The 25,868-nt window shown below is 38.4% G+C and overlaps 1 protein-coding gene across 2 annotated transcripts; it reads left to right on the top strand.

The window, feature by feature from the left end:
- Window positions 1-25,868, top strand: ZBED4 (zinc finger BED-type containing 4). Of its 2 annotated transcripts, XM_030959807.1 has the most exons (3): window positions 1-175; window positions 6,784-6,860; window positions 20,588-25,868. In XM_030959807.1, the coding sequence occupies exon 3, from the start codon at window positions 20,985-20,987 to the stop codon at window positions 24,501-24,503; it is 3,519 nt and encodes a 1,172-aa protein (XP_030815667.1). In that variant the 5' UTR covers window positions 1-175; window positions 6,784-6,860; window positions 20,588-20,984; the 3' UTR covers window positions 24,504-25,868. The 2 variants fall into 2 exon arrangements, with proteins under 2 accessions (XP_030815667.1, XP_030815668.1); XM_030959808.1 differs by lacking the exon at window positions 6,784-6,860.

Below are 25,868 nucleotides of genomic sequence, written 5' to 3'. Positions count from 1 at the left end.
CGCGCCCGCGGCGGCCGAGCCGGGGCAGCTGCTCAGCGCCGCGGCGGCGGCGGAGACAAAGCGCCGGGTAATGAATGGGACGGGCCCGCCCGGCCCTTCCTCTTAACTCCTTCGGGCCCGGCCGGGCGGCGGCAGCGGCGACCTCCGGTTTCCCCCGCGGCGGCCGCCTGGGGAGGTGAGTGGCACTGTTCCGGCACCGGGAGGGCGCCGGGCAGGGCGGTACGGCTCTCTGGTCCCACACCCCCCCCCCCCCTCCCGTGCCCGCCACCGCCGCGTTTGGCCTCGGCGGCCTCGGTGCCTTGCGCGGCCCGGGACCTGCGTCCCGGGCCCGGCGGCGCCTTGTCCCTCCCGGGAACGCCCGCGGGACAGCGCCGCTAGGCCGGGGAGGGGGCGTGTGGCGGCGGGGTAGTGCAGGAAGCCGGGAACCAGGCCCGCGGTGCCGGCTCTATTGTCTGCGGGGCCCCGCAGGGGGCCCGGACGGTCCGGTGAACGGAGGTCGCTGGTGCCTAGAGGTTCGGTGTTGTCCCGGGCCGCCCGGCAGACCCCGCCGCCCCCCGGCCGAGGAGGGGTGCCCGCCGCGGCGCCGGGTGCGCCTCCAGCCCCCCCGGGGTGTGCGCGGCGCGGCCGGGCCGGGCCGGGGCGGCGGGACCCGGCGGGGCTGAGCGCCCGCGCCCACCTGGCGGGGCCGCAGGAGCCGGGCCCGCGGAGGGAGCGGTGACCATGTGGCCGCTGCCGTCCCGATCCAAGATGGCCCGGGCAGCCCCGGCGTGGAGAATCCCGTTCCCCTCCTCAGGGTGTGAGCCCGGGACCGGGGACCGCCTCGGGTACGGGCTCCCGAGACGGGTGTCGGGACCGGAAAGCCCGGGAATTCCTAAAAAGTGTTTCCCCCCCTGAGAAATAGGACACGAGGTGGACAGGCGCCCGCCAGCGGCTTCGGCCGTGGTGTGAGCACCCCGTCTGTGGTTGTGTGTGTGCGGTGAAGTTCCAGCCATCCCTCCTGGGCAGAGTCGCTCAAGAATGGTGTCTCAGAAAAGTGCAGAATTTAGCTTTCGTGTACTGCTCTCATTTTCTGCTTGGGGCGTGGTACTTTTTGGTTAAAAATGTTATTTGTAGAGTCTAGATCTACACCGAGACAGCTGCTGATGTTAGAGGGCTTGTGTTAGAATGCTTACTGGAGTTCTCAGGGTGTCCGATGCACTTAAAAGTTGTCTACTGCATATACAGCCTACTAAAAGTATAAAAACACGCATTGTTGTACTGAAAGGTTAAAGAGTCTTGCATTAATGTGATTATATTTATCATTGCTAAGTTTAGTAGAGTTAGGCTTTGCAGTGTAGAGACCTTTCTCTGTAGTGCTTATGTGTTAGAAGCGGTCCTGTTTCTGGGGGGGTCCTTTGAGAAATTTCAGTAATTTAGCATGAGCTGTCGTGCTACACCTATAATACTAAGCAGAGAAAGCATTTTAAGCCCCCATAGTGTGAATGTACTTTCTAGACTTTCCTTGCATGTTGTTGTCTTTATGGTCCGCTATACATATGTATCTGTGTTGCTTTTCAAGAGCATGAGCACAGCACTTTTTCTTCTAAAGTGCACTCCACTAATGCAGTGTTTCACTTTAAGAGCAGGCATGCACCCTTGAGAGGACATTAGTGGCTTACATACTGGGGGGAGTGAAGTCTGGAAGACTTTATCAACTATCCCCAAAATACTATGCTGCTACTAGGAAGCCTGTGTTTGTGCAAATACTGGGCAGGGGCATTCTTGTTATTATTCACTATGGAGACTGGTTTTGCAGAGGAAAAAAATTTGTTCAAAACAAAATAAATTCTTTTGTGTACTTTAAGAAATTTGGGTGCTGTCCACTAGGTATAAGAACAACAGGCAAGGTGCTGACAGTTTTTGTACAGTTGTATATGTGTCTGCTTTGGTACTTTATGTTGCTAGTACATTGCAGCTTTAACAGATGTTGAGGAATTTATTCCATAGGAGTTCTCCAGAGCAGTCAAATGTAAGAATTGATTGAGAGCAAGTAAAATGAAGCATCTAAACTAAGCATCTCGGATAAAAGTGTTTAAACATTTGTACTGTTACATAACAATAACTCTTTTACTTCTTGTGGTATAACACCCCCCATCCTTGTGACTACTCTGCCTTCTTGGAAGCTCCTGGTGAGCTCTGACCAAACCAGCTGAGTAGTGAAGTGTCCCTTGACTGTACCAGTTGGTCTGCAAGGCACTCCCTGATCATACCAGGAGCCCTGGTGTGGTGAAGGTGGGAAACAAAGGATAAGCAATTACCTCTTGTAGTCTTGGTAAACCATTTACCTGGTTGTAGCCCGAGTGGAACGGTACCATTGTTACTGCACTTGGGGGAGAAAAGCTTACTTGTTACTGACTTGATTTATGGTTGGGAAGGAAGGTTACTGATGGCCAAAGTCAGTCATCTTCTGACCCTATAAACAGCAATCCTGAGTGATGCTGTTTGGGCTTGCCTGGACCAGCACCTCCCAGAGCTCGCAAACCCTTAAGTTTGTGGTACTCAAGGACTGTCAGCCCCTCTCCCTCCGTCTCTTTGTTCCTCAAGATGCAACCATTGCCTGTTGGGAAATGCAAAGGGATTTGACATACTGTAGTGAATTCAAAAGGAATTTTTCATATTCGCCTTTACATATGTGGAAATAGGTGTATACATCATTTATCTGTGTGTATGTGATTTGATTGTGGTACAAATGTTAATATTTTGTGTCCATAGTTAAGTCATTGTTATAGTTGTTGTGAAAACTATCAAACCACTTTGTAATTGTCAAAGTACTCAAGTATTAAGTGCTGCTAAATCCTTCTGCACCCATATCTTTCTACCCATATCCTTTGCATTCTTTCTGCTTTTGCACTCACAGCTTCTGTGTAAATCACTCCAAATTGCTTCCTATTTGATCTTCATTTGCATACTTTAGTCTGTGTAGTAAGTAGTAGAGTGACCCTTGCCACTGAACTCTGTAAAGTTGCATTTTCACATATCCATATTAAACCCTGCTTTTGCTAGTACTTTTGACAGTGTTTCTTTAAGCAGCCAAACCACTCATTCATGACGTCTATATAAGCTAAAATTGTAACAGATACAGCGTCCTCATTGATAATGTGAGAGGCAAAGTATAGAACCGCAGAAGGCTAGACAGGTGATGAGCTTAATGTCTGCTGTCTTTCTGTTACCTTGTCTGCTGCAGCCTCTCTATCTACTGCTTCCCCTTACTATGGCTTATTTTATACGGAGACAGTAAACGTCCAGAGCAAGAATCTGTGTTTGCAGAACAGCCAGTGTCACAGGTGGTTAGTGCAGAGGGGGTCTTCTTCAATAAGTATTAACACATCACTAAGACTTATGACAGGGCCTTGGAAAATACAGGAGGGCAACAGAATTTTATATGTTTATTTAAAACTGTCCATCCACTAAAGTAGAATATCCTATCAAATACTTTCAAAAACTGGGTATTACAGAAGGAAGTAGCCTTTGAGCCTGCTGGATCTTTCTGTTTTTCCTTTTTTCTTGGAATTTGTTTTCTTTTAGTTTTTAGACTCCTAAGTACGTTAACTTCTGAGAGATTTTTTTTCCTCTGAGGAAGTTTGAGTTAAAGAATGTACATATTGTATTTCCCCACAGCTTGCTGCATTTTATTGGCATTCACGGTGAAGGATATTTACAGGGGGGTTTGTAAATCCTGTTTTTTTTGCAGCTTGCTTTTAATTTTAAAAGAGTTTAATCTTCAAAGGGAGCATGTTTTGCTATGTGGTTGCCCCTGTAATGAACACTTAAAATAATCAGCCGTATGTAAATAACATGATGATACACGTGTATTGGCTTAGTTTTATATAGAAAAGAATATTATAGATAGTTTAGTGGGGAATTTTGCGCTGTATAGAGCAGAGTGTTTAACTCATTGTGACTGACATTTTTTCTGAAGCAGGGACAATCTTTGTATTTTAGTAGTATCAACATAAGTTAATGTAATTTACATAGTGCTACCTGTTGTAGTGTATATTTTCAAAACAGACTTCACAAAGAGTTCTTATATGACAGATGTGCCTTGTTTTCTGCACATCCTTGACTATTTCATTTTGTATTTGTTATTGGCATCCTCAGTACTGGTCAATTTGCAACTATGGAATTGTTTCATTTCAGCCAATTAGTGAAAAATTTATATGTGGCCTAATGGTAGCTTTATATGTGGCCTAACAGTAGCTTTCAAATGAAATCTAGAGTTTAAAGCTCTCAGGTCAAGAAGTAAGAAAAACTAAAGCTTTTATCATAATTTTTTTGTACTTTTTGTGTGTTTGTTTGGTTGGTTGGTTTGGTTTCAGGGTTTTTTTGTTTCTTTGTTTGTTTGTTTGCTGAAGCAAAGGAATTCTGTCCCAAATTAGTGCGATGTATAGTTTAATCATGGTAGTATTTGTTTAGGTTTGGAGTTGTGGTTTGGGTGTTTGGGTTTTGTTTTGTGATGAGATAGAACTCAATATGATTGGCTGTTAAAGCAACAACAGGGAAATAGCTTGGTTTTTAAGGCCCTTCTTTTCATTCCAGTATGATGATTCAGGATACACAGTGAGGTTTTTTTTTTATATTGAACAACATATTGGAAGGTGAGGTATGAGTATTTTCTATAGTCTTAGACTGGTTTCAGTGGATGTTGACATAAGAAATATTATTGTATTACTATAATCTTTATGTAAACTCACAACCTGTGTGCTCTCTTTAGCAATTACTGCACAGTTGCGTCCTTTCCATCTCTCAGCTCTTTCCCTTCCCCCTTTGTTGTTTAAAGACATGTAGGGTTGGACAATCCCTCTCTGAAGGTTTAGAAAGTTACTCGTTTTTTGTTACAGCTGTGTGAAAGGTTGTTGGATTTTTCTTTTTTTTTTCTTTTTACACTGTCTCCTAGTTTGCATTCACTGGTGTCCTACAGATACGTTTTTCCTGTGATGTGTTAAAGTAATTTTTGCAGTGACTGTTCAGAATCTCTGTATATTTAATATAAAAGCCAGTTCTGGGGTGTACTCATTAGCTTGAAAATCAAGGCTGAAAATAGGATTTTTAACAGTTAAACATTTTAGCAATACTTTGTTGCAATTATTTGCAAAATACGTGGGACAAGATATTTAATAATGTATTTATCTCATGTGACAATGATCAAAGAATTTGTGCCTCTTTTACTCCAGATAGTTTAAATGGCTTTTCAGTAGTTATTCTGCTAACCTGTTGCTATAATTCTATATGCTGAATCAGTGTCTGCCTCTAAATAAAGTAATCTGTGATCCAGAAAAAATTACTTTTTCTTTGTTATTCTTCTCACAAAAATAAGCAATCAAAAAAAAACCCCAAACATTAATTTGAATTGAACAAAATGTTTGGCTGGGCTTGAAACTATAGTCATCTTTAACAAATCAGAGAGGGGGAAAATGCAAGAGTTGAGGGGTTCTGGTATTTTTTAAAGACATCAGGAAGCATAAAGATGCATATTTGTACTTTATTTTGCCTGTAGTCTGATGGCTCTGGCACTTGCAAGGAATGTGGGAGAGCCAGGTTCATTTCCCTGCTTTGCCTGAGGAGCTTAATCCACATCTGAGGAGAGTTCCCTAACTGCTCCACTGAGCACCGTGCCTCTGGTGGGTCTGTGTCTCCTTGGCTGACACCTTCCTCTCTGCATACATTATTTAAATGCTGCTGTAATAGGGATAGCTACAGTATCTCAACAGTCAAATTAGCCAGCAGCACAGCTGTGGAGGTGTTCAATTGCTTAAGAGGCTCTATAGAAGTGTTTTTAAGTAAAAAATGTCAGTAAGAGAAGTGACACCTAGTTCATTTCGTGAGGCACACTAAGCCAGTCATCAGGACTGTTTGCCCTCTGAGAGGTGATCTCCTTCCTGAAGAAAAAAAACCCCTAAGTGTGGGTATATATATGCATGTGTGTGTGTATATATTTATGTAGTGTTAAACATCTCAGTCTGGTTAAGAAGAGTAATCACTGTAATATAAGAGAGAATGCATTGTAGATTATGGATTTTCTAAGGTGGCAAAATGTTTTCTTGGTTTGTTGGGTTGGGTTTTTTCAGTGTACTGGGTCCTCTGCACTATGGCACTCATGTCTGTATATTGGTGAGAACGGTGGGACTGAAGTTGCGAAACTCAAAAAAGGTGTCCTGCAATAGACTGCTTTGGTCTGTTTAGTTGCTAAGTCAAAATACGTGATCTAATATGCTCCACTTGCAATCACTCCCTTCTCATACATGGGGAATGATAATCTTGTGTTGATTCTGTGCTATTGCATGTTGATTAAAACACGTGGTTGGTGCAGTGTATAAGCAATGTGTTTAGCTTAAGAAGAGAAGGTGCAGCAAGGTGAATCCTGTAGCGCATGGAAAGGTGTCAGCAAGCTCCTTTGAAATCTTGCATGTAATGTAGACTCTGTTTCATTCAGCATAAGCATAAAAAAATGGAGCAGTGCTAAAATGAATACAAAAATTTTACTTTTAAATTTTGTCTTAGCAATCCTCTGAGGGTTTTTTATTATGTTTTTAATTTTTATTTTGCTTTGGAGCTCTAGAAGTGATAATGTCTGATTTTTCTTGATAGCTGTGAGGGCTAGAGATTTGAAAAAAGGTGAGAGTCATAGTAAGTGCAGCTTCTGGAGCTGTCACCTAAAGAGAAATTTGAAACATCCCATGAGTTGCCACTGTGACAGTTAATGTGTTTAAAAAATAATAAAAGTAATTACTTTCTTCTTTTCCTTAGATACAATCATCTCATTAAGTTTGAGTAGCAAGTATTTAACCTCAAATGAAGCTGCCTGCCTGCAGTGGAACAGATGTGTAAGTTTGTTTTTCTCAATAAACTAGTGAACAGCTTGTTTGTTTTGGGTCTTGTATCATTATTTTTATTAATTTAAAGGAAGACAATGGAAAAAGGGAATGAATAATTGTATGCCTGTGCAGTGACTTGTATGGAGCTTAATAATTTAGCAGGAGGTTTGTATGAGTGCCTGAGCCTTAAAAATTAAGTTTGGAAGCCTAGATATCTTTAGAGTGGTACAGAAATAGTAACTATTTTATGATTTATGGGGCATCTCTTACTCTGTGGTATCAGCTGGCATGTATACATCCTTACCCTGAATTACACTGTTTAAAAAGGGGAGATAACTTAGATGCTGCATTCATACTGTACTCAAATTACAGGTGTCTTAATCAAATTTTATGTCTTCACTGAGTGAGTTAGTTTTAATATTTTCTTCTAGGAATTTCGTCTGAAAATATTAAAGCATTATATATTCCATTTGAGCTTTTGAATAAAGATTTTTTGGAACGCCTGAGATTCCTGAGTAAGATGCCATAGATAAAAAATTGTCCATATGAAGATAAGCATTTATGTGTGGAGTAACAATAAATGTTGTTCTTGTATAGTGTTTCAGAGCTTTCTATTCATTTCTTATCCCATCCTCTCTGTGCCCTGAATAAAATAGTTAAATTTTTAAGCCATCTGTATTATTGGTTAAGATGCATGCAAGCAAGAGATGGAGAGAATGTTTAAGATGGAGAAAATGTTGAGCTTGGACGTCTTGTTGGGGTCATAGAATCAGAATAGGGGACCTCTAAAGACCACCTAGTCAAACCCCTTGCCATGGGGAGGGACATCTTCAACTAGACCATATCACTCAGAGCCCCATGAACCTGGCCTTGAGTGTTGCCAGAGATGGGGCATCTACTGCATCTCTGGGAAACCTGTTCCAGCATTTAACCACCCTCATTGTAAAAAAACTGTTCCTTATATCTAGTTTGACTCTACCCTCTTTTCATTTAAAACTACGCCCCTTTTCCTATCATGACAGACCCTACTAAAAAGTTTGTCCCCATCCTTTTTGCAAACTCCTCTTCCTGAAAAGCTAGTCTAAAGTCTCGCTGGAGCTTTCTCTTCTGAACAACCCTAACTTCCACAGCCTTTCCCTGTAAGACTGTGGTCTCTGTAGGAAGAGAAAATTAAAAGTATGATTCAGATTCATTCCGTGAAGGAAACTTTTCTTAGGTGACACATACAGAAGAAGTGGGAGATTTTGTTACATACTGAATCTGCCTGTGGATTGTTCTTCATCAGTCCAAGCAAAAATGAGCTGCTAGTGCTTTCCAAACACAGAGGAGAGCTGAAGAGCAGGAGAGAGTAGTTGTTGTTTGTACCAGCCTCCCAGGTCAGTTTTAGACCACTGTAAAGGAATCTGACAATGTTTTTTTTTTCTAGAATATCCAAAAGTTCACTCTCCATGTAGTTAATGCTGTATTCTAATATACTCATCTCAAGGTCATTGAATGCTTTGCATGGTTTCATTATATGATGTCAGGCACTGTAGTATATTATACTTAAAGTGGCTTTCCATTGTGACTCTCAAAGTTAAATGCCTTCAATGAAAATAATCCACTTTAGTACTACCTGTCTAATGAAAATGAGTGTCTGGTCTTTGTACATTCAAGAACTATTTCTTGATTTATAGTCCCATATGAAATAATTGTTGACTGCAAGCTCAGTGTTCTGATAGATCCTTTCTTAATCTGTGATTAAAGCAGCACTCTGTTGACAGTGGGTACCCTAAAAACAGAAACTTATCTAGAGCTGCAGTCTCCTGAGAACAAAGACTCTGCTGTCCAGATGTTACCTTTTCTGTTAAAATTTTAAATTTTGGTAGGTCAGCAATGTTACCTTTCTAAGTCTTCTAGCATCCACTGTAAGAATTCGTATTTCAGTGCATATGCTAATTTTTATGTGCAGTTTAGATCATTGAAGAAAATCTAGTTCCTGATTAAAGGGATCTAGTTGTGCTAGATGTGCCCTGAGAAGGTAGGAGAGAACAAAGCAGTGTGAACACTGCTGCCTGTTTGCCTCACACCCAGCTACTGGCTCCTAGCTCACGACATCTTTTCTTAATATGAGATTTGAGACTGCAAATCCCAGTGCTAAAATGTGGCATAGCTCATGGCATTCATATAATTTTTGTGGTTTTTTTACTCTGTGGTTCCCCTTATTCTTCATCAAAGGTGGAAGCATGATAAGCATGATTTGGGAGCATATGTACAGATGGGAGGAAAAAAAACAACTGAAAGACAAGAATGTAAAACTCATTTCATGGGAGGTTGTCACTTGCTGTGACTTGCATTAATAGCTGCTGAAACAGTGGGAAGAGTGGGTCAGCTTTCAGGGAGTCAAACAGTGTGCAGATTGTGCTGTCAGCAGCAACCTTGCCTTGGTAGTGGGAAACGGGAGAAATTGAGGTTTTGTTCATTTCCTTTTTCAGTGATTTTAAGTTGCCTTCAGTGGCTTACTGAACTGTGGGGAGACCATAATCCATTTATGACAGGAAATACCATGATGCTCATAAAGAACAGGAAGATTCCTCATCCTTTTCTCTACATGTTTTTATTTTGTTTTTCTGTTCCTCAGAAAATATTAGGTTTATTAAAATAATTATTAATAATAATAGAAATAAAGTGAATGGAAAGGGTTATCCATTTCTTTACCTTTTCTTGTACTAATAGTGTTGTGGATCCTGCTCTGAATAGGATACCCATGTAGTTGTACTATGTAAAACTTATTTAAAAATCAAGTTGCATTACATTAATTAAAGCTCATGAACTGCACTGGTTAGAATAAGTACTACAAAAAGTTTTATTCTTAATTTAAAATTTCTTGTATTTTTTGCTCCTTGAGTAAAACCTTATTTGGTCAAATTAAGATTTGTCTATGGCAGTAGGATGGTTCTTCTATAAATAATTTCGTTTGGGGGAAGAAGCTATTTGTCTCCTTGGGGTGGGAGAGTGTACTTGCTGCTAGTGCTAAGTGTGGTGCTGGTGGAAACAGTGTTTGGTTGCCTGAGTCAGTTAAGTCTTTGCAAAATTTTACCTTACCTTGAAGAAGACAAAGAGAATATATCTCTAAAAGAGGTTAAGAGGATGGAGGCTAGGAACAGGCTGGTTGACAAGTGAATACAGAGGTATGCACACTCATTCTCCCTCCCTCTCCCCTGTTCCATGAATAGGAAGGTTTGTTTTGAGAGGGAGAAGAAGTCTGATAATTGGTTTTTTAAACTGTGATTTCAGAAACTGTCAGATTCTACTGATGAATGTACAGTTTACTTAGAAAATACAGAATGACAAAAAATACTTGGAAGAGGCATAAGATGTTCACCCCTATTGTGGGCATGTGCCTTATGCCTGCATGTGATATGGAAGCTTGGTTTTAAAGTTACCTCTTGGGTTTTTTTACAGTTCTGTAGTCATTGGCAGGGTGGTGAAACTGAGTGTTTCTGAACTCTAATTACTTTGGATAGTATTGTGAATGTTGTTTTCTGTATTATTTAGTAGATTTAGTAAAGAGATGATCTTTTCCTTGCTTCAAAAAAAATCTAGACATGCTTCTTAAGTTTATTACATGAGGAAGAAAGAAGGTACCCTCAGTTGCAAAGATTCTCCAAAGAAATTTTTCTTTTCCATACTGGGTGTCTTCTGACTTGAAATAAAGTTTTGTGACAAAAGAAAGATTAAGGTTAGGTTTAAAAAAATCCCTCTGAAGTATTTAAACTACTGTTCATACTCTTGAAAATATGTTTTTGTGGTTTTGGGTACTATAAATTGCATTTTCTTTCTAACCTTCCTTTGAGTTCACAAGCTTTCCAGGATACAAAAGTTTTAATAGAAGCATAGTATTATGTCATGTTACACATATACAAATATTATTTATGTTGATCATGGAAAACCTCTCAATACCACTGTTGAAACTATACGAGGACATGTAACTAATTGACATCAATGTGAGCCCAGAATTTGGTTGATTGGTAGCTATGAAAGATTTTTAAAACACACATCTTCAGACTTCATCTGGTTAGCATGAAAATAAATCCTGCTATATGGAGGTCTTAGCAGTTTAACAGTTCCAGATAGTTCCATTTTGTATATCAGAAAAATTATAGTTGTAAGAGGTTAATGTAAGATATTCTGCAAAGGACTCAGTTTACATTCTGTGAGGTCTTTTTCTACTTTCTACTTACATGGATGTTTTCAGCAAGAGTTCCAAGAAGACTGACTGCACAAAACATGGTGTGTCTCTTCTGTTTTTTTATGTTTTTCATCAGCCAGCCTATTCAGCTTTCTTCTTCACAAGTGCCTCATTTCTTACTGTAATAATCCTTAAAGTGCTTGAAGTTTTACTCTTACTATATTTAAAGATAGATATTTAAGAAAAATAAAACCCACAAAAGTGTATGGTTTTTATTGTGTTGCAAGCTAGGAAGGTAGAGTAGTCAGTAGAAAAATCACTTATCCTAATCCTATCCCTTTTACTTGGTCAGCTGTGTTCTGCATGGGAGGAGAAAGAGAAGATTCTAATGGGCTATTCAGAGAATTGATCACTTGGAGAGAAGAATTGCTAGAGGAGCTTTGCTTTGAATTTTCTGATGCTTTTCTGAAAGCAGGCTGCTGTTCTCTAGCAATATGGAGTAAATCTTTAGTCTTTTGCCTTTCATACTTTTCTGACCTACCTGTTGTTACTGCTGTTTTGGTTGTGTGCTTTTCCTGTTCTGCGGTAATACTGATGCATCTTTCCTACTCTGTTCTTATTTTTATCTTCTCTATTTTACCCTTGTGCTGTGTTACTGCAACCTTCATTTGTCTCCTGTCAGCCCCAAATTGTACAGCATGTGATACTAAAAGCAGCTTTGATGTCCTGCTCTAAAAATGCTCTAAACCAAGCAATGCATGCTTCAGCTGTGTAAAAAAAAACTATTCTTTTCCTTAAGAAAACCAGCTTATTTCTTGTAACATTAAGATTTTCCCCATCATATCAGCATATTTGTCAAAATTATAAAGGATAAAAATATCAAAATAAATGTATAATTTGCTGTAACAACATTGAACTGATGTGTAAGGCTTGGGAAAATACTGCTTAAAGTTTTCATGAAACTATTGCTTAAAACATTGGCATTTTAACAAATAAAAGATCTGATATTTGGTAGGTGTGAAGAATAGCTCAGAAACATATCCTGCAAGTATTGCATGCCTGATAATGAGAGGTAACACTTCAACACTTGAGACAGTTTGGATCCTAGACAAATGTTGACATGATTTACGTGGTGTGATAGATCTGATTTTTATGAGTAATTTCTTAGTAGAAGCTGGGGCAAATTATTAGCATGTGTAGAACCTGGGGTTTTTTTGTCCTTCATTACAGTGTGCTGCAATGGGAAGTTAGTAAAGGACATGAGAAGGGATATAGCCACATTTGAGATCTGATGGTATTTTTAGTGCACTAAGGAAAAAAAAATAGCAACAATTAAAGGCTTATCAGGTGGTTGTAGGTGTGAATAGTGCTACTAATTCCAGTGATACATAATGTTATGTGTGGTGGTAATGCAGTGTGCTTCTTTGTTTTCTTGCTAAAAGTTCGGAGTAATATTGTTTTGACCAGGGTTATTGTTTTGTTGTTGTAGTTTTACATTTTTATTTTACTTTTAAGATAAATGCTGCTCAAAACCATGTGGAATGGGGATTTCTGTGCTATGGGCTTTAACATGTTTAAGAGTGTTACTTAAGTCCAGGTGGTGGAGGATGATGCTTAAAACATTGGCAGATAAGTGATGAAGATTGATTTCTGCAGAAATAAGGTTGAGCTTTGGCTCAGTAGCCTGTATCAGACACCTGCTTTATTCTTACGCATGCTGTGCAGTGAGCCTGCGTCACTGAGTCTGATAAAACATTTGAGTACTGAGCTTCTTTACAAAACCCGGTGAGCTGAATGGGAGCTTCAAAGTTTGTTAAAGAAGTCCTCCTGTGGAGTCACAGGGTGCAGAAAGGACTTCATGCTTTCCAAAGCTCAGAGAGGAGCTGGGGTGTGGCTGGATCCGGTCCAGCCCCAGACTTTTCAACGGGTTTTAGGATCCTGTTAAAGGATCACAGAGGTGTAATTGAACCATTATATGACTTTGTCCTGCAGGATTAAGGATGGCAAGCCATATATATTTATATAAATATATACAATGTATTATGATAATGATTTTTAGATATAAACAATTTACAGAATTATTTACTACACAGTGCAGGAACTGTAACGACTATTATAATGTAGTGCACTATGGAGCAGTTGTATTGAAGTAGTTGTATCAAAGCTGGCAAAACAATTAAGTAGATTGATATTACTCACACATAACAATAACCTTGGGGAATTCTCTTTAGCTCAGCCTCAGGGAGTAAGAGGAGTAACCTAGACGGATGTTAGCCATTTAAGGGAGGAATCTCCATACATACACTCCAAGAAGGCTTAGGTCAGAAAACCCTGTATTAAAAATTAGGACTGGGCTTTTATAATATAAAGTGACTGATGATGGTAAAATGTCAGGTCAGATGTCTCCATCTGTGTCAGCTCAGCAGCTTTGGACAAGTTATCAGTAGTATCACTTGTTTGTTCGTTTATCCAGGAACAGATCTACCACACCTTCATCTCACTATCAGGATGTTTAGCTTTGGGACTGATGAGTCAGGCTGGTCTCAGCGTTATTCAACACCAAAAGCAGCATGGTGCTCCTTTCTTCATTTACCACTTGTAGGTTTGCAAACGGCATTGTTCAAGCTGGTTCACAGCATTCCAGGCAGAGCATCGTGCTACAGCAGTAAACAGGGATACCAGAACTGTCAGCCCAATGTAAATAATATACATGCTAACTTCAACATCCTTATTTCTATCACACTTTAATTAATATGAAATGTATAATATTGTATAATAGTAATGTACTATATTTTAAAAGCATTATCTCAATTCTTTTAAGAAGTTTTATGATTGAGGATATGTGAGTGTAAGAACTGAATAAAGAGCTGGATCTTCTTTTTTTAAATAAATATTGCTTTAAAAAATATATCTTCATTTTCACTTTGTCTCTGTTCCAAAGTGTTTTTTTTTAATTATGCTGATTCGGAAATCATATTGTTTGTCTTCAGTTTTACCATTGTCATGAATTATTTTCAACCTTTTGCACATTGGAGTATGAGCCAGTGTAGTTTTGTGCAGGCAGAGCTGGCATGCACACTGTGTTGCAGATGATTTAGGGTTTGAGATGGAGATACTGGTACAAAGCCGGAACTTTTAGTTTTGAATATTTTCTGAGGTTTCAGGGACTATTTGAAAATTATTAGTAAACAGCATCCTGTTGACTTCCCATGTTTACAGCAACAAGAGAAGAAAAGAGCTGTACAAATAAAAACATCTTTCAAGAGTAAGAAGCTAAATATGAGGAGTTTAAGTTCATCCAGTGTTAGGTGTTTTCTCTGTGCTGATTTCATTTTAACTCAACGCTGTCCATTTAACAATAGTCAAATTACTAAAATTTTCACTTCTGAGCTGTTACCTTCTTGAAGTATTATTAATTTAGAGGTGGTGGGGAAAATAGAAAACATAGAGAAGAGTCCACTAAACCAGAAAAGTATAACTTGAGCCTAGAAGATCTGTTTTACTGCTTGAAATCATTTGTGTTCACCATAAAATTATTTGATGTTTTGCAGGGCAAGAGGCAAGAAAGAGGGGAATATGTAGATTTAGTGTCCATTTTTATCTTTTTAGTCTCTGCTTCAGCTAAATTCCTCCATTTGTAATTAGAATTGAGTACTCATAGTGTAATGGTGAGTGTTATACATCTTGTTATACACCTTGTTTTTTTCTCTGCCTGCAATGACTGATTTAGGCCCCAGCTTACACCAAGCCCTGAGTTTTCCAGTAACATGAAGGGACATGAGTGATCTTTATACCTCAGCAAATCAGAGGTCTCTGTGTCGTGTCCTGACAAGTAGCATGAGTGCACAGGGGAGCTCACAGAAGACTACTCATATCAACAAGGAGCAGTGTTCAATTATGGTGATGCTGTTTCTACACTTCATTCCTTTGAGTCCAGATGGAGCATTTGGGGTTGTGGATGTGTGACGTTTTTTACAAAATAGAGAGAAAACCTTTGTAAAACCACAACAGTTACTGGTTTTCATAAGGCCTGCCTTTCAGGTGACTTAAAAGTAATGCTTTTCTCTTCCAGCAGTTCTCTACAAGTCATGCTTCCCATGAAGTCCAGAATGATTTGTGTTTTCTATTAAGCCTGGCTTTCTGTACTTTATTCAAGATTAAACTGTTGCATACCTCTAGTTCATGTTTGTACATCTGTGCCAATTCCTGTGAGCTTCTGTGAGACTTGAGACTAGGACCCACCTTGTTTCAGTGTGACTGACATGCCAATTTTGCATTTCTAATTCTGCATTTTTAGTGATCAGTATCTTGCAGATCTCTGTAGTTTCATACAGGTGAGCTAGTACTGATATTTTATCATAGGAAATTTCTATAGATAAAATGCACTGGTTTTAGTTTTCCTTTTTCAAGGGATTTATAACTTTGAAAAGCAGTAAGGTTCATCTGGTGTATAAATTTATACGAATACATTTTGCTGATTTGTTTATGATTTTGGATGTGTATTCTCTGGATTTTTGAGGGGTTTTTTGTGTGTGTGTTTCTGTTTTGTTTGATTGTTTTGCTTTAGCAAATATTCCCTTATTAGCAAAGTACCTGCCATTGAAGTTGAAGCAAATGATTTCTTAAATTATGTATTTCTTATTGCTTATATTGCTTGCTCTGGGGTATTTCTAATGATGCTTGTATATTTCCAAAAATAAATAAGATTAATGCTATTACAAAACTGACATCCGTTTGTGCAAATTACTGTTAATGAGCTTTTATGTACATCTTATGCTCAAAATCTGTCACTTCACATTTTACATGTTTTTTGATAAAACTGTTCTTGCATTTTGCAGGTGTGTCTTTGTATTTACATTACATGCTCTTCAGTAATAATGTAATTTTTTTTTGTTTTAAACAATTTTTTCTAGACCAAGATTCTGTGATACAATCAAGTTCATGATTATTGCCTGTCTATTCAATCTAAAATGGTTTAAAGCTTACAGGCCACTCTCTGCTTTACAAAAAACAATCAGCTTATGGTTTGGTGTTCCTGCATACTTTTCATACATCTCCATGTGTTAATGTATGTCTCTGCAATTCAAAAAGACACCAGTGTTTCACTTTTTGCTTCTTTCCTTCGGCAGTGATTTCTACTGGTCATGGCAGTTTGCTGTGGCACTCATGATCAGTCACGTTCTACAGACATTTCTTGTCAACCACTGCATGCTTTCAGTAATCCCATTTTGAATGGGAAATCCTATAAAATGTTCTGTAGGCTCCTTACCACAGCAAACTATAGGAGCTAATAGTCCAGCATAGCGCATTTGAGTAGCCAGTTGTTCTTTAGTTGTGTTTATTTTCTTTGAAGATTGTTTGGTTGCAGGGTGTCTCTGTATCTCATTGTGGAGATTTGAAAAGCATAAATCACTTTGAGCTAACAGCCTATAGCTTTTTGTACCTTTGAAAACATTTTCCTTCTTGAATATCCTGTTTGTTTAGCAGTAGTCCTTAATTTTGAGTAGCTTGGGTCCAAGGGTAAATAAGCGATGTAAACGTGGTCATAATCAAATTCATACTTCATTCTAGGTGACTGTGAAATTTTAAAACATCCTTTTTTGTTTCTTATTAAAACAGACTGACTCTTGCATAGAGTTGGCATGGGAGGAGGAGATGAAAAACATCCTTCCTTATGTTTTTGACCCTTAGTATTCTGGGGACTCTATTCTAAAGAAACTTTCAGTTGAACATGCAAGGGTATTTGAAGGGAAGGAGCTTGACTTAATTTTACATGATGTAACATCATAACAAAATCAGAGAATGATGGGGGTTGGAAGGGACCTCGAGATCATCTACTCCAACTTCCCTGCTAAAGCAGGTTCAGCTGGAGCAGGTTGGATAAGATCTTTGTCCAGTCTGGCTTTGAGTATCTCCAAAGGAGCCTCCACAACCTCTTTTGGCAGCTGCTTCCAATGCTCTGTCACTGTCAAAAGAGAAGTTTTTCATTGTTTTCAGATGGTCCCTCCTGTGTTTCAGGTTTGTTCTAGTTAGGCTTCCTCTAACCAGACTGCCCTGCTGATTGCAGCCCTCTGAGCTCTGCCATTTGGCCAGTTCTCAAAGCAACAAAAATAATTCTTAGATGTTTGAAAGAAAATGGAAAAAAAATACATTCAAAATCTTCTAAGAGGCATTCAGCTTTGGGGATTTCCCAGGCAGTGATTGTCTCCTCTAATCTCAGCTATTTCTGCTCATTTCTAGAAGGCAGCAACAAGGTCGAGAAAAATAAATACTATGTAGTCAGAGACCTATAACAGCCATAAAGTGGACAAGATATAAATATTTTTTCTTGTCTTACATTCAGTCATAAGTACACTAAAATAGTGTAACTGACCACCATCTGTAAGTGCTTTTTAACACTGCTAATAGCATAACTCTGTTAACAGCCTGCAGGCATTTTCACAGCTAAGCATAAATATAGAAATAAAATGTAGCTGCAAAGGGAGACCCTGGTTTAATTGCACAAAAGGAGGACAAAAACCACATGAATGAATAATTCTAGCAGTAAAAACTGCAGTCAGAAACCAAGGATACAGAATAATCAGGAAAGATTTCTGGCGGACCAAGAACAATTTTTTGTCCTAAAGAAGTGAAGATAACAGGGTCAGGAGCAGATGAGATTGCTTCCCACATTTTTTGGTGGAGGAGAGTATGACTCTTAAAAAGACACAGTGACAGCAAGGAGACATACAGAAGAAAGAAGTCTACCACCGTGGTTCCTGCTTCACAGTCCAAACAGCTCCCTCACCTCTTTACCTCAGCTTCAGTAACTAAGACTGTCAAGGACCACAGCCATCAGTATTTAACTACATGGCATCAGCTCAGTGGTATTGTGTACTCAAAGCTAATTTAGGATAAGGTGATTAGGGCCTAAGTGTTTGAATATGTAGTGATAATGGCTGATAATGATTAAGAACTTAACCACGGGCAATGTGTTGTTAATGATGTCAATCTAGTTAGCGTGGTTATAAAGTTTGCAACTGGTGTTATTTAGCAGTTTTTCAAATCTTCCCATCACAGCTGCTTTAAGCTTCACCGTGTTAAGCAGTAACTGCTTATCAGGACAGGGACACTTGAATCGGTTGTGCAGATTTTTCTGTTTAAAGCATAGAATTGGTTTTGCATAGTTAAGAAATTACAGAATCACAGGATAAAGATGTGATTACCTGTTTTGAGTCAAAGAAATTGCACACAGCTTTATTAGAACCCAATGCCAGTGGATATATATATTTATTTTGTGTGAATCTAGCTAGGAATCTGTAATGTCCTTATTGTAATTTGGCACTCCATGCATAATTTATGTTCTGTAAGCCCTGCATCAAGCCACTTGCTTGTGAGCCTTTCTATTCCGTGATCTTAAGTCACAACATCTTATTATATCTTCTTGCTTTTCCTGTTTGCAGTTCAAGCTCCAAATTCACAGATTAGATCAAAGTAAAGATGAAACAAAAAATCCTCTTGAATTGATTGCTATTTTAAAAAGTTGACTGTGTTACACTCTCTCTCTTGTCCCAGATCCACATACGTCCCATATCATCAGTATGTATGTGATCACTAATTTCTGTTTCATTCAATTTTATGTTGAGTCATGTAAATTTAATCTGGCTGCCAGAATTGTTCTCTGATGTGATTTCATAAGCCAAGCGAAAGTCCTGTGTAATGTAAATTTCTTGTAGAAATCTAAGGTTTTTCTTCAAGTTTTTCCCTTCATTATTCTTCATGCTCAACCCTCATACCTTTTGGTATCTGAAAAGAGATTTTTTTTCCCTGAGAATAAGAAAGAAAGGCACAAGTACTAAAACTCGCACAGAAAGAAAAGCAGAATTGCTCCCTACCTGTTAGTGAGTTCTGACTGCTCCATCTCCCTTTTCTTAAAGTAGCTGCAGTAAGACCATTGCGCCTCCTTTTCCCTGCCCCTTCCCTTGCACCAGAAAAGAAAGGAAGTTATCACAATGATAGGCTTTCCATTCATGAGAAATCCACAGAAAGTGAATGTTTCTAGTTTCTCTTGCAAACAAACCTCAGAGAAAAATTAGTTAAAATAGGTTACAAAGCTAATATGACATTGATCTTGATACAGGGGGGAAATGTCAGTGTGAAAAACAGCCTTTTTAATGTGTTTTGTGATTGTGGCTAATTTTACCATTGCTGATTCTACCATCATAGAATATGCTGATTTGGAAGGGACCCATGAGGATTATCAAGTCCAACTCCTGGCCCTGCACAAGACACCCCAAGAATCACCCCAATTCTGCCTGTGTTTTAGCAACACATAAAAGTTGTGGAAAATGTTTAAAATAATTTAAATTTGTGTTTTGGCTTCAGCTGTGGAGAGTTTGTTCCATAAAATTCAGTTTGCAAATAATTGCAATGCATATTGTAGCATCACCAATATGATGGCCAAAAATGTTTGTTATCTTTAATGAAGGCATCAATAACTGCATTAATGACAAAGAAGAATAAATGAGAAAGGGTTTGGCAAAATTTAAAGTTCTAATATAGTTCGGTGGGGAAAAAAAGTGACTGATAAATGCAGACAGCTTCTTCATATTTGTGAGGGACTACTCTGTTCCAGTTTTTGAGGCTGCTGTTGCTCTTTTGTATACAACTTTATATGCAATGTCAAAAACCTACTCTTTGTACTAGAATTGGTGGTGAATAATCTTTACTCACAACTGAAATTAGCTGTCTTGTTGTAAATGGGCTTTTGAGTGTAACCTTTGGGCATGTGAGGGACTTGAGCTGGCAGTGCTGCACTAGGCACCAGCATGTGCAGCTCTGCTTGTCTTTGCTTCTGGGTGATGTTGCTACACTTTTGGAAGACCTCTCTGTCTGTATGGCATTTATACAGCTCCATTGTCCTAAATTAAACTTTTCTGTTTTTAATCAGGAAACTCTAAAAGTAGCTTGTTTCTATAGCATGTTATTGTCTGGCAGTGTTATGGCATGAACACAAATGTGTGACTATGATCAGAAGCAGAGTGATTAGTGTGACAATGCTGAACACCCTTACAGAAGTTACTTGTTTTCTTCTTAAAGACTGCTGTCAGTAATGGTGGGCTCACATGTACAGGACTGTGATACAACATTTGATTTTAAGGACATATTTCTGTGTTAACGTAATTAAATGCCTGCTTGTGTTCATATATATCAGTAGATATAGACACCTATGCAGTATTTGGGTTTAGATGTGTGTGTGTCCTTTGGTATATGTGTGCATGCAGTGGTTGAATGATGATGTAGGATAGGCATAGGTGTGTGCGAGCAAGTATGAAAGTGATGCTTGGACTCTTTTTGTCAAAGTTGAACCAAAGCTGCATATGTAGACACATATTTTCCTACAATAAATGTATCAAGTAAATGTTGGGCTTTTTCCTTTTTTTTTCAATAGTACATTGAATTGTTTTTATCTCAAAAGAGAAAAAAACCGAAACACACAGAATACCTAGTGCCTGCTTTCATTTCACTTTTACTGTAGTTCTTTAACGTGTGTTAGTCAACTTTGTCTTCTGATTTTTTTTTGTAGGTGGTGTAAAAGAATCTCAATTGCCCAATCAAGATGAACAGAATGGCTTTCTTCAACAAGAAAACAGAACATCCATTTTTTAGGATTATATGTACAACATGAAGCATTTAGCAGTAGCTGTCTTTGAGAACATTCATCTATGACCTGAAATGTCCTGATCCTAGGAAAAAAATGGGATTCCATTAATTAAGTCTATAATTTTTAAATGTATTTTCATGACTAATTATATTTGCTTATGCACAACACGGAATTCTTAAACCAGAGGTTATTTTAACACATGCACACATTTTGTTTTACATTCAATATACAAGATACATAATTTTAATCAAATTTTAAATAATCTTTTAAATTATCTATATTTATTCATAAATGAAGTCTTGGCAAGAATTTATCATCCATGGACATGAGTAAAGCAGATTGCCCCGGAATGGATGATACTTTTGTATTGGGTAAAATCAATAACTTGAAAGTAGAGCAAGAAGACGACAGCATTAACTGTACTCTAGAAAGAACGGATATAAAGACAGAACAAGATGATTTCAAACATGCGGACAGCAGTGATGAACAGGAAGACAAAGAAAAGAACTTCATTACAAACAACTCTGGCAAATATTTGTCTACAGAAAATGAAGATGATTATGGATCTCTTTTTTCTCAGTATAGTAATACGCTGTATGATGTAGCAATGGAAGCTGTGACACAAAGCCTCCTTTCTAGCAGAAATATAAGCTCCAGAAAAAAGTCACCTGCTTGGAACCATTTTTTTATATCTCCTAGAGATAGCACTAAAGCAATATGTATGTACTGTATGAAAGAATTTAGCAGGGGTAAAAATGAAAAGGACCTGAGTACAAGTTGTCTCATGAGACACGTGAGGAGAGCACATCCCACTGTACTAATTCAAGAAAATGGAACTATGCCAGGTATATCTTCCTTTTCTTCATCTACATTATTGCTGCCGCCTCAGTCTGCAGATGTTGGAGATCTGAGTTCTATGTTATCCCCCATAAAACTGGTCAAGAAAATGGCTTCTAAAATACCATCTCCAGATCGAATAATTGAGGAATCTGTTTCTATTGTTTCTTCTGAAGAAATATCAGACCTCTCAGTTCCTGAAAAGTGCAGCAAAGAAGAAGTCATGGTTGGTTCATCTCCACAGCAAGCCAACAACCAATATGATGACACTGTTGAGAATGTAGCAGAAAAAGCAGTTGTAATTCCAAAGAGTGCATCAGGTTCTAGAAGGAGATCTGCTGTCTGGAAACACTTCTATTTGTCACCTCTAGATAATTCTAAAGCTGTTTGCATCCACTGCATGAATGAATTCAGTAGAGGAAAAAATGGAAAAGACCTAGGAACGAGTTGTTTAATAAGACACATGTGGAGAGCCCATCGTTCCATTGTCCTGCAAGAGAATGGGGGTGGTACCAGCATACCACCTCTCTACACTGCACCTCCTACTCTCTTGCCTTCTTTACTGCCATCAGACAGTGATCTGAATTCTATGTCATCCTCTCCTGGAAAACTAATGAAAGAACCAACTTCTGTTTCCTCTTCTCCAGACAGAATCTCCGAGGAGATCCATACTAATCTCACTTCTGGAGATACTCTAGTGGAAGACTCAATGCTGTCATCTTCTGATGATATAGGTGAAGTCTCCTTTGTTTCATCTCCTGAAAAACAGTGTGAGGGATTAGGTCCACTAATATTTGAACCTACTGCTGTGTTTCAGCAAAATAAAAGGATTATGAAAAGGCTTAAGTCAGAAGTCTGGCACCACTTTTCACTCTCACCTGCAGACAGTTTAAAAGCAGTATGTAGATACTGCAGTTGTATGATAAGTCGTGGTAAGAAAGGAGATGTGGGCACAAGCTGCTTAATGAGACACCTATATAGACGCCATCCCGATGTAATTGGAAACCAAAAGAGCTTTCTCGATGTGAGTTTGGCAAATTCACCTTATGCCACTTTGGCTTCTGCAGAATGTTCATCCTCAAAGTTGACTGACTTGCCTACAATGGTTACACATGATAATCAAATTATATTTCCTGTTAATAGTAAGAAGACCTCAAAACTGTGGAATCACTTTTCAATTTGTTCTGCAGATTCAACAAAAGTAATATGTACACACTGTGGACGTATAATAAGTAGGGGGAAAAAGCCAACAAACCTAGGCACAAGTTGCCTTCTAAGACATTTGCAGCGGTTTCATAACAATGTATTGAAAACTGATGTCCCAGAGACAGTGTTATCCTCATCTACGGATAATCACATGCCACTCCGCACAGAATTACTAGGATCTTCAAATTTTGATGAAACCAATGACAAGTTTTGTGACTCTCATCCAGTTGCCAAAAAAATCACAAGTCTTGTAGCCGAAATGATTGCACTTGACCTTCAGCCATATTCTTTTGTAGACAACATTGGCTTTAACAGGCTGCTTGAATATTTGCAACCTCAGTATTCTTTACCTTCTCCATCTTACTTTTCTAGGACAGCAATTCCAGATATGTATGATAACGTAAAACAAATTATTATCTCACATCTTAAAGAAGCTGAAAGTGGAGTGATCCATTTTACATCTGGAATATGGATGAGCAACCAAACACGAGAATATCTAACCCTGACCGCTCACTGGGTAACATTTGAGTCTTCATTTCGACCACAGTGTGAGGATTACCATTGTTCAGCACTATTAAATGTATCACAGATCGACTGCGACTACAATGGAATCAGTATTCAAAAGCAGCTAGAATACTGGTGGGAAACGTGGATTACTTCCATTGGACTTCAGATTGGGATTACTGTTACTGATAATCAGAGTATAGAGAAAACTTTAAATGAAGGTGATCATTCAAGTGTACAATGTTTTAGTCACACTGTTAATGTAATTGTAAATGAGGCTATTAAAAGCCAGAGAATGGTTCAGAATTTGCTTAGTATTGCAAGGAAGATCTGTGAACGCGTCCATCGGTCAGCAAAAGCAAAAGAGAAGTTAGCTGAGCTGCAAAAAGAGTATGAGTTGCCTCAGCATCAGCTAATACAAGATGTTCCATCCAAGTGGAATACATCATTTCATATGCTTGAACGCCTTATTGAACAGAAAAGAGCAATTGATGAAATGTCAATAGAGTGCAGCTTCCGGGAGCTGATAAGCTGTGACCAGTGGGAAGTCATGCAGTCAGTGTGTCACGCTCTCAAACCTTTCGAAGCTGCAAGTAGGGAGATGAGTACACACATGTCTACTCTAAGCCAAGTGATTCCAATGATTCATATACTTAACAGGAAAATAGAAATGCTTTTTGAGGAAACTATGGGCATAGATACTATGCTGAAATCTTTGAAAGAAGCTATGGTGAGCAGATTGTCCTCCACGCTTCATGATCCAAGGTACATTTTTGCTACACTTCTGGATCCCCGGTATAAAACATCGTTATTTACAGAAGAGGAGGCTGAACAATATAAACAAGACTTAATCAGGGAGCTGGAAATAATGAGTTCTACCTCAGATGATGATAAACCTGTTTCCAATGGATGTGATATAGGTTCACCATCTACAAATTCTTACGGGGAAGATAATCTCTGGTCACTCATGGGTGACATGAAGAAAACAAAAGACCTGAAAGAGAGAGCAAAGTTACCAGAGGAAATGGTGCTTTCTTACTTGGAGGAAGAAGTGCTTGAGCATAACTGTGATCCTCTAACTTACTGGAACTTTAAAAAGTCATCTTGGCCAGTACTGTCAAAATTGGCTGTCAGGTTCTTGGGTTGTCCACCAAGCATTGTTCCTTCAGAGAGATTGTTCAATACATCCAATGAAAGCAACAACTTTAGTCAGTCAAGGTTAATGATTGAACACTTTGAAAAGCTTATCTTTTTGAAAGTGAATCTTCCTTTAATATACTTCCAGTATTGAAACTAATGAACAAACTGCTAGACTAAATTTATTGTTGCTCACTGGATATTAACTATCTGTAACTTGGATTTTTAAATTGCTCCAGTAGGGGCCATGTATGACATCTAATCAGTGACTATAATTCCAAATTTTAGATTCATTTTTTTCAGCTTTCAATATGTCTACATGTGCCTTATTCATAGTACTTCAGGCCAGATATTGTATATATGTTTTTTAAAAGTTCACACTAGAGATAGCCTGTCTCGTCAAATTATACAAAATTATGTAGGTTTTAATCCATAATTGTAAATGAACTTTAAAAAGCTCAGTCATTTGTTTTAATAGAATGGCAAAAAAAAGAAAAAAAAAAGATGTAAACAGTTCTATTCTGTAGTTTTTTATTCAATTATTATGTAAAAACCATAAACCAGGTACTGTATTTTAGTTGAACATTGCTTTAATTGCAAGAAAACAGGTTTTGTAGTTGTCAAAAGAAAGCTGTACGTGAAAGATGGGGTTCAAGCTGTCTTTCTACCATATGATGTTTTTAACTGCAAGCCCTAAAGTACTTAAAGGATTAAGAAGACTTATTGAGGAAGATGTGTTTACAGGAGACTGTTGACTTAATATCTGAAAATAAATCTTAAATTTAACATGAGATGGAACGTCACTTATACAGCAATCTGTAGTAAAACTTCCCATTCTGGGTTCTCCTGTTCAGGCTTTACATTTTAAGTGAATTACAGAAATATTCTGGGTATTTATAAAAGGTCTTTGGAAGTTCTCTCAAAGTTTGTGAATTAATGCTTATTATTTAATGCTGTGTTAAAAAAAGGCAAGAAACTTACCAAGAAGACTCTAATGTCATTCTGAAGCCTTTTCTAATTTTCAGTGCATCAAAACTATAAGGTCCCTATTGTAAAAATTGAGCCCTTACTCCTAATGTAATTTCAATTGTGTAGAACAGCCTTTCTTAAAGCTCCTAGTACAGAAATAACTCATCTTCTGGTTTTCAGTAATAGCCTTATGGATATGGTGCACTGCTTAGAACTTTATGTAGTAGGGTTGATTCCTGACTGTTGGTGTCCATCAGGCAAATGGGATACAAAGCCTTTAAAGCTTCAAACAGGATGGAAAAAATAGCCAGCATTTTAATTTGAAAGGAACATTCTCCTTAGTTTTTCTCTAGAAGGACTTATCTTTTAATTTCAGTTTTCATTGAATACATTTTTGGGAAACAAGTCATCATTTGCCTATGACCTTTTAGAAAAGTTGTAGCTTTGTTAAAATACTCTACCTATGCCTAATCTAATTTTGCATTTACTATGTTTTAGTGTATTTATAAATGGTGAACTCAGTTTCTGAAATTAAACATTTTATTTGCAA

Source organism: Camarhynchus parvulus, chromosome 1A (assembly GCF_901933205.1).
Source record: "Camarhynchus parvulus chromosome 1A, STF_HiC, whole genome shotgun sequence".
In the NCBI taxonomy this organism is placed as follows: Eukaryota; Metazoa; Chordata; class Aves; order Passeriformes; family Thraupidae; genus Camarhynchus; species Camarhynchus parvulus.
This window is presented reverse-complemented; position numbering and strand designations above follow the sequence as displayed.

Excerpts from the sequence above, each read along its gene's own strand:
- ZBED4 (XM_030959808.1), top strand. The coding sequence starts at position 20,985 with ATGGACATGAGTAAAGCAGATTGCCCCGGAATGGATGATACTTTTGTA.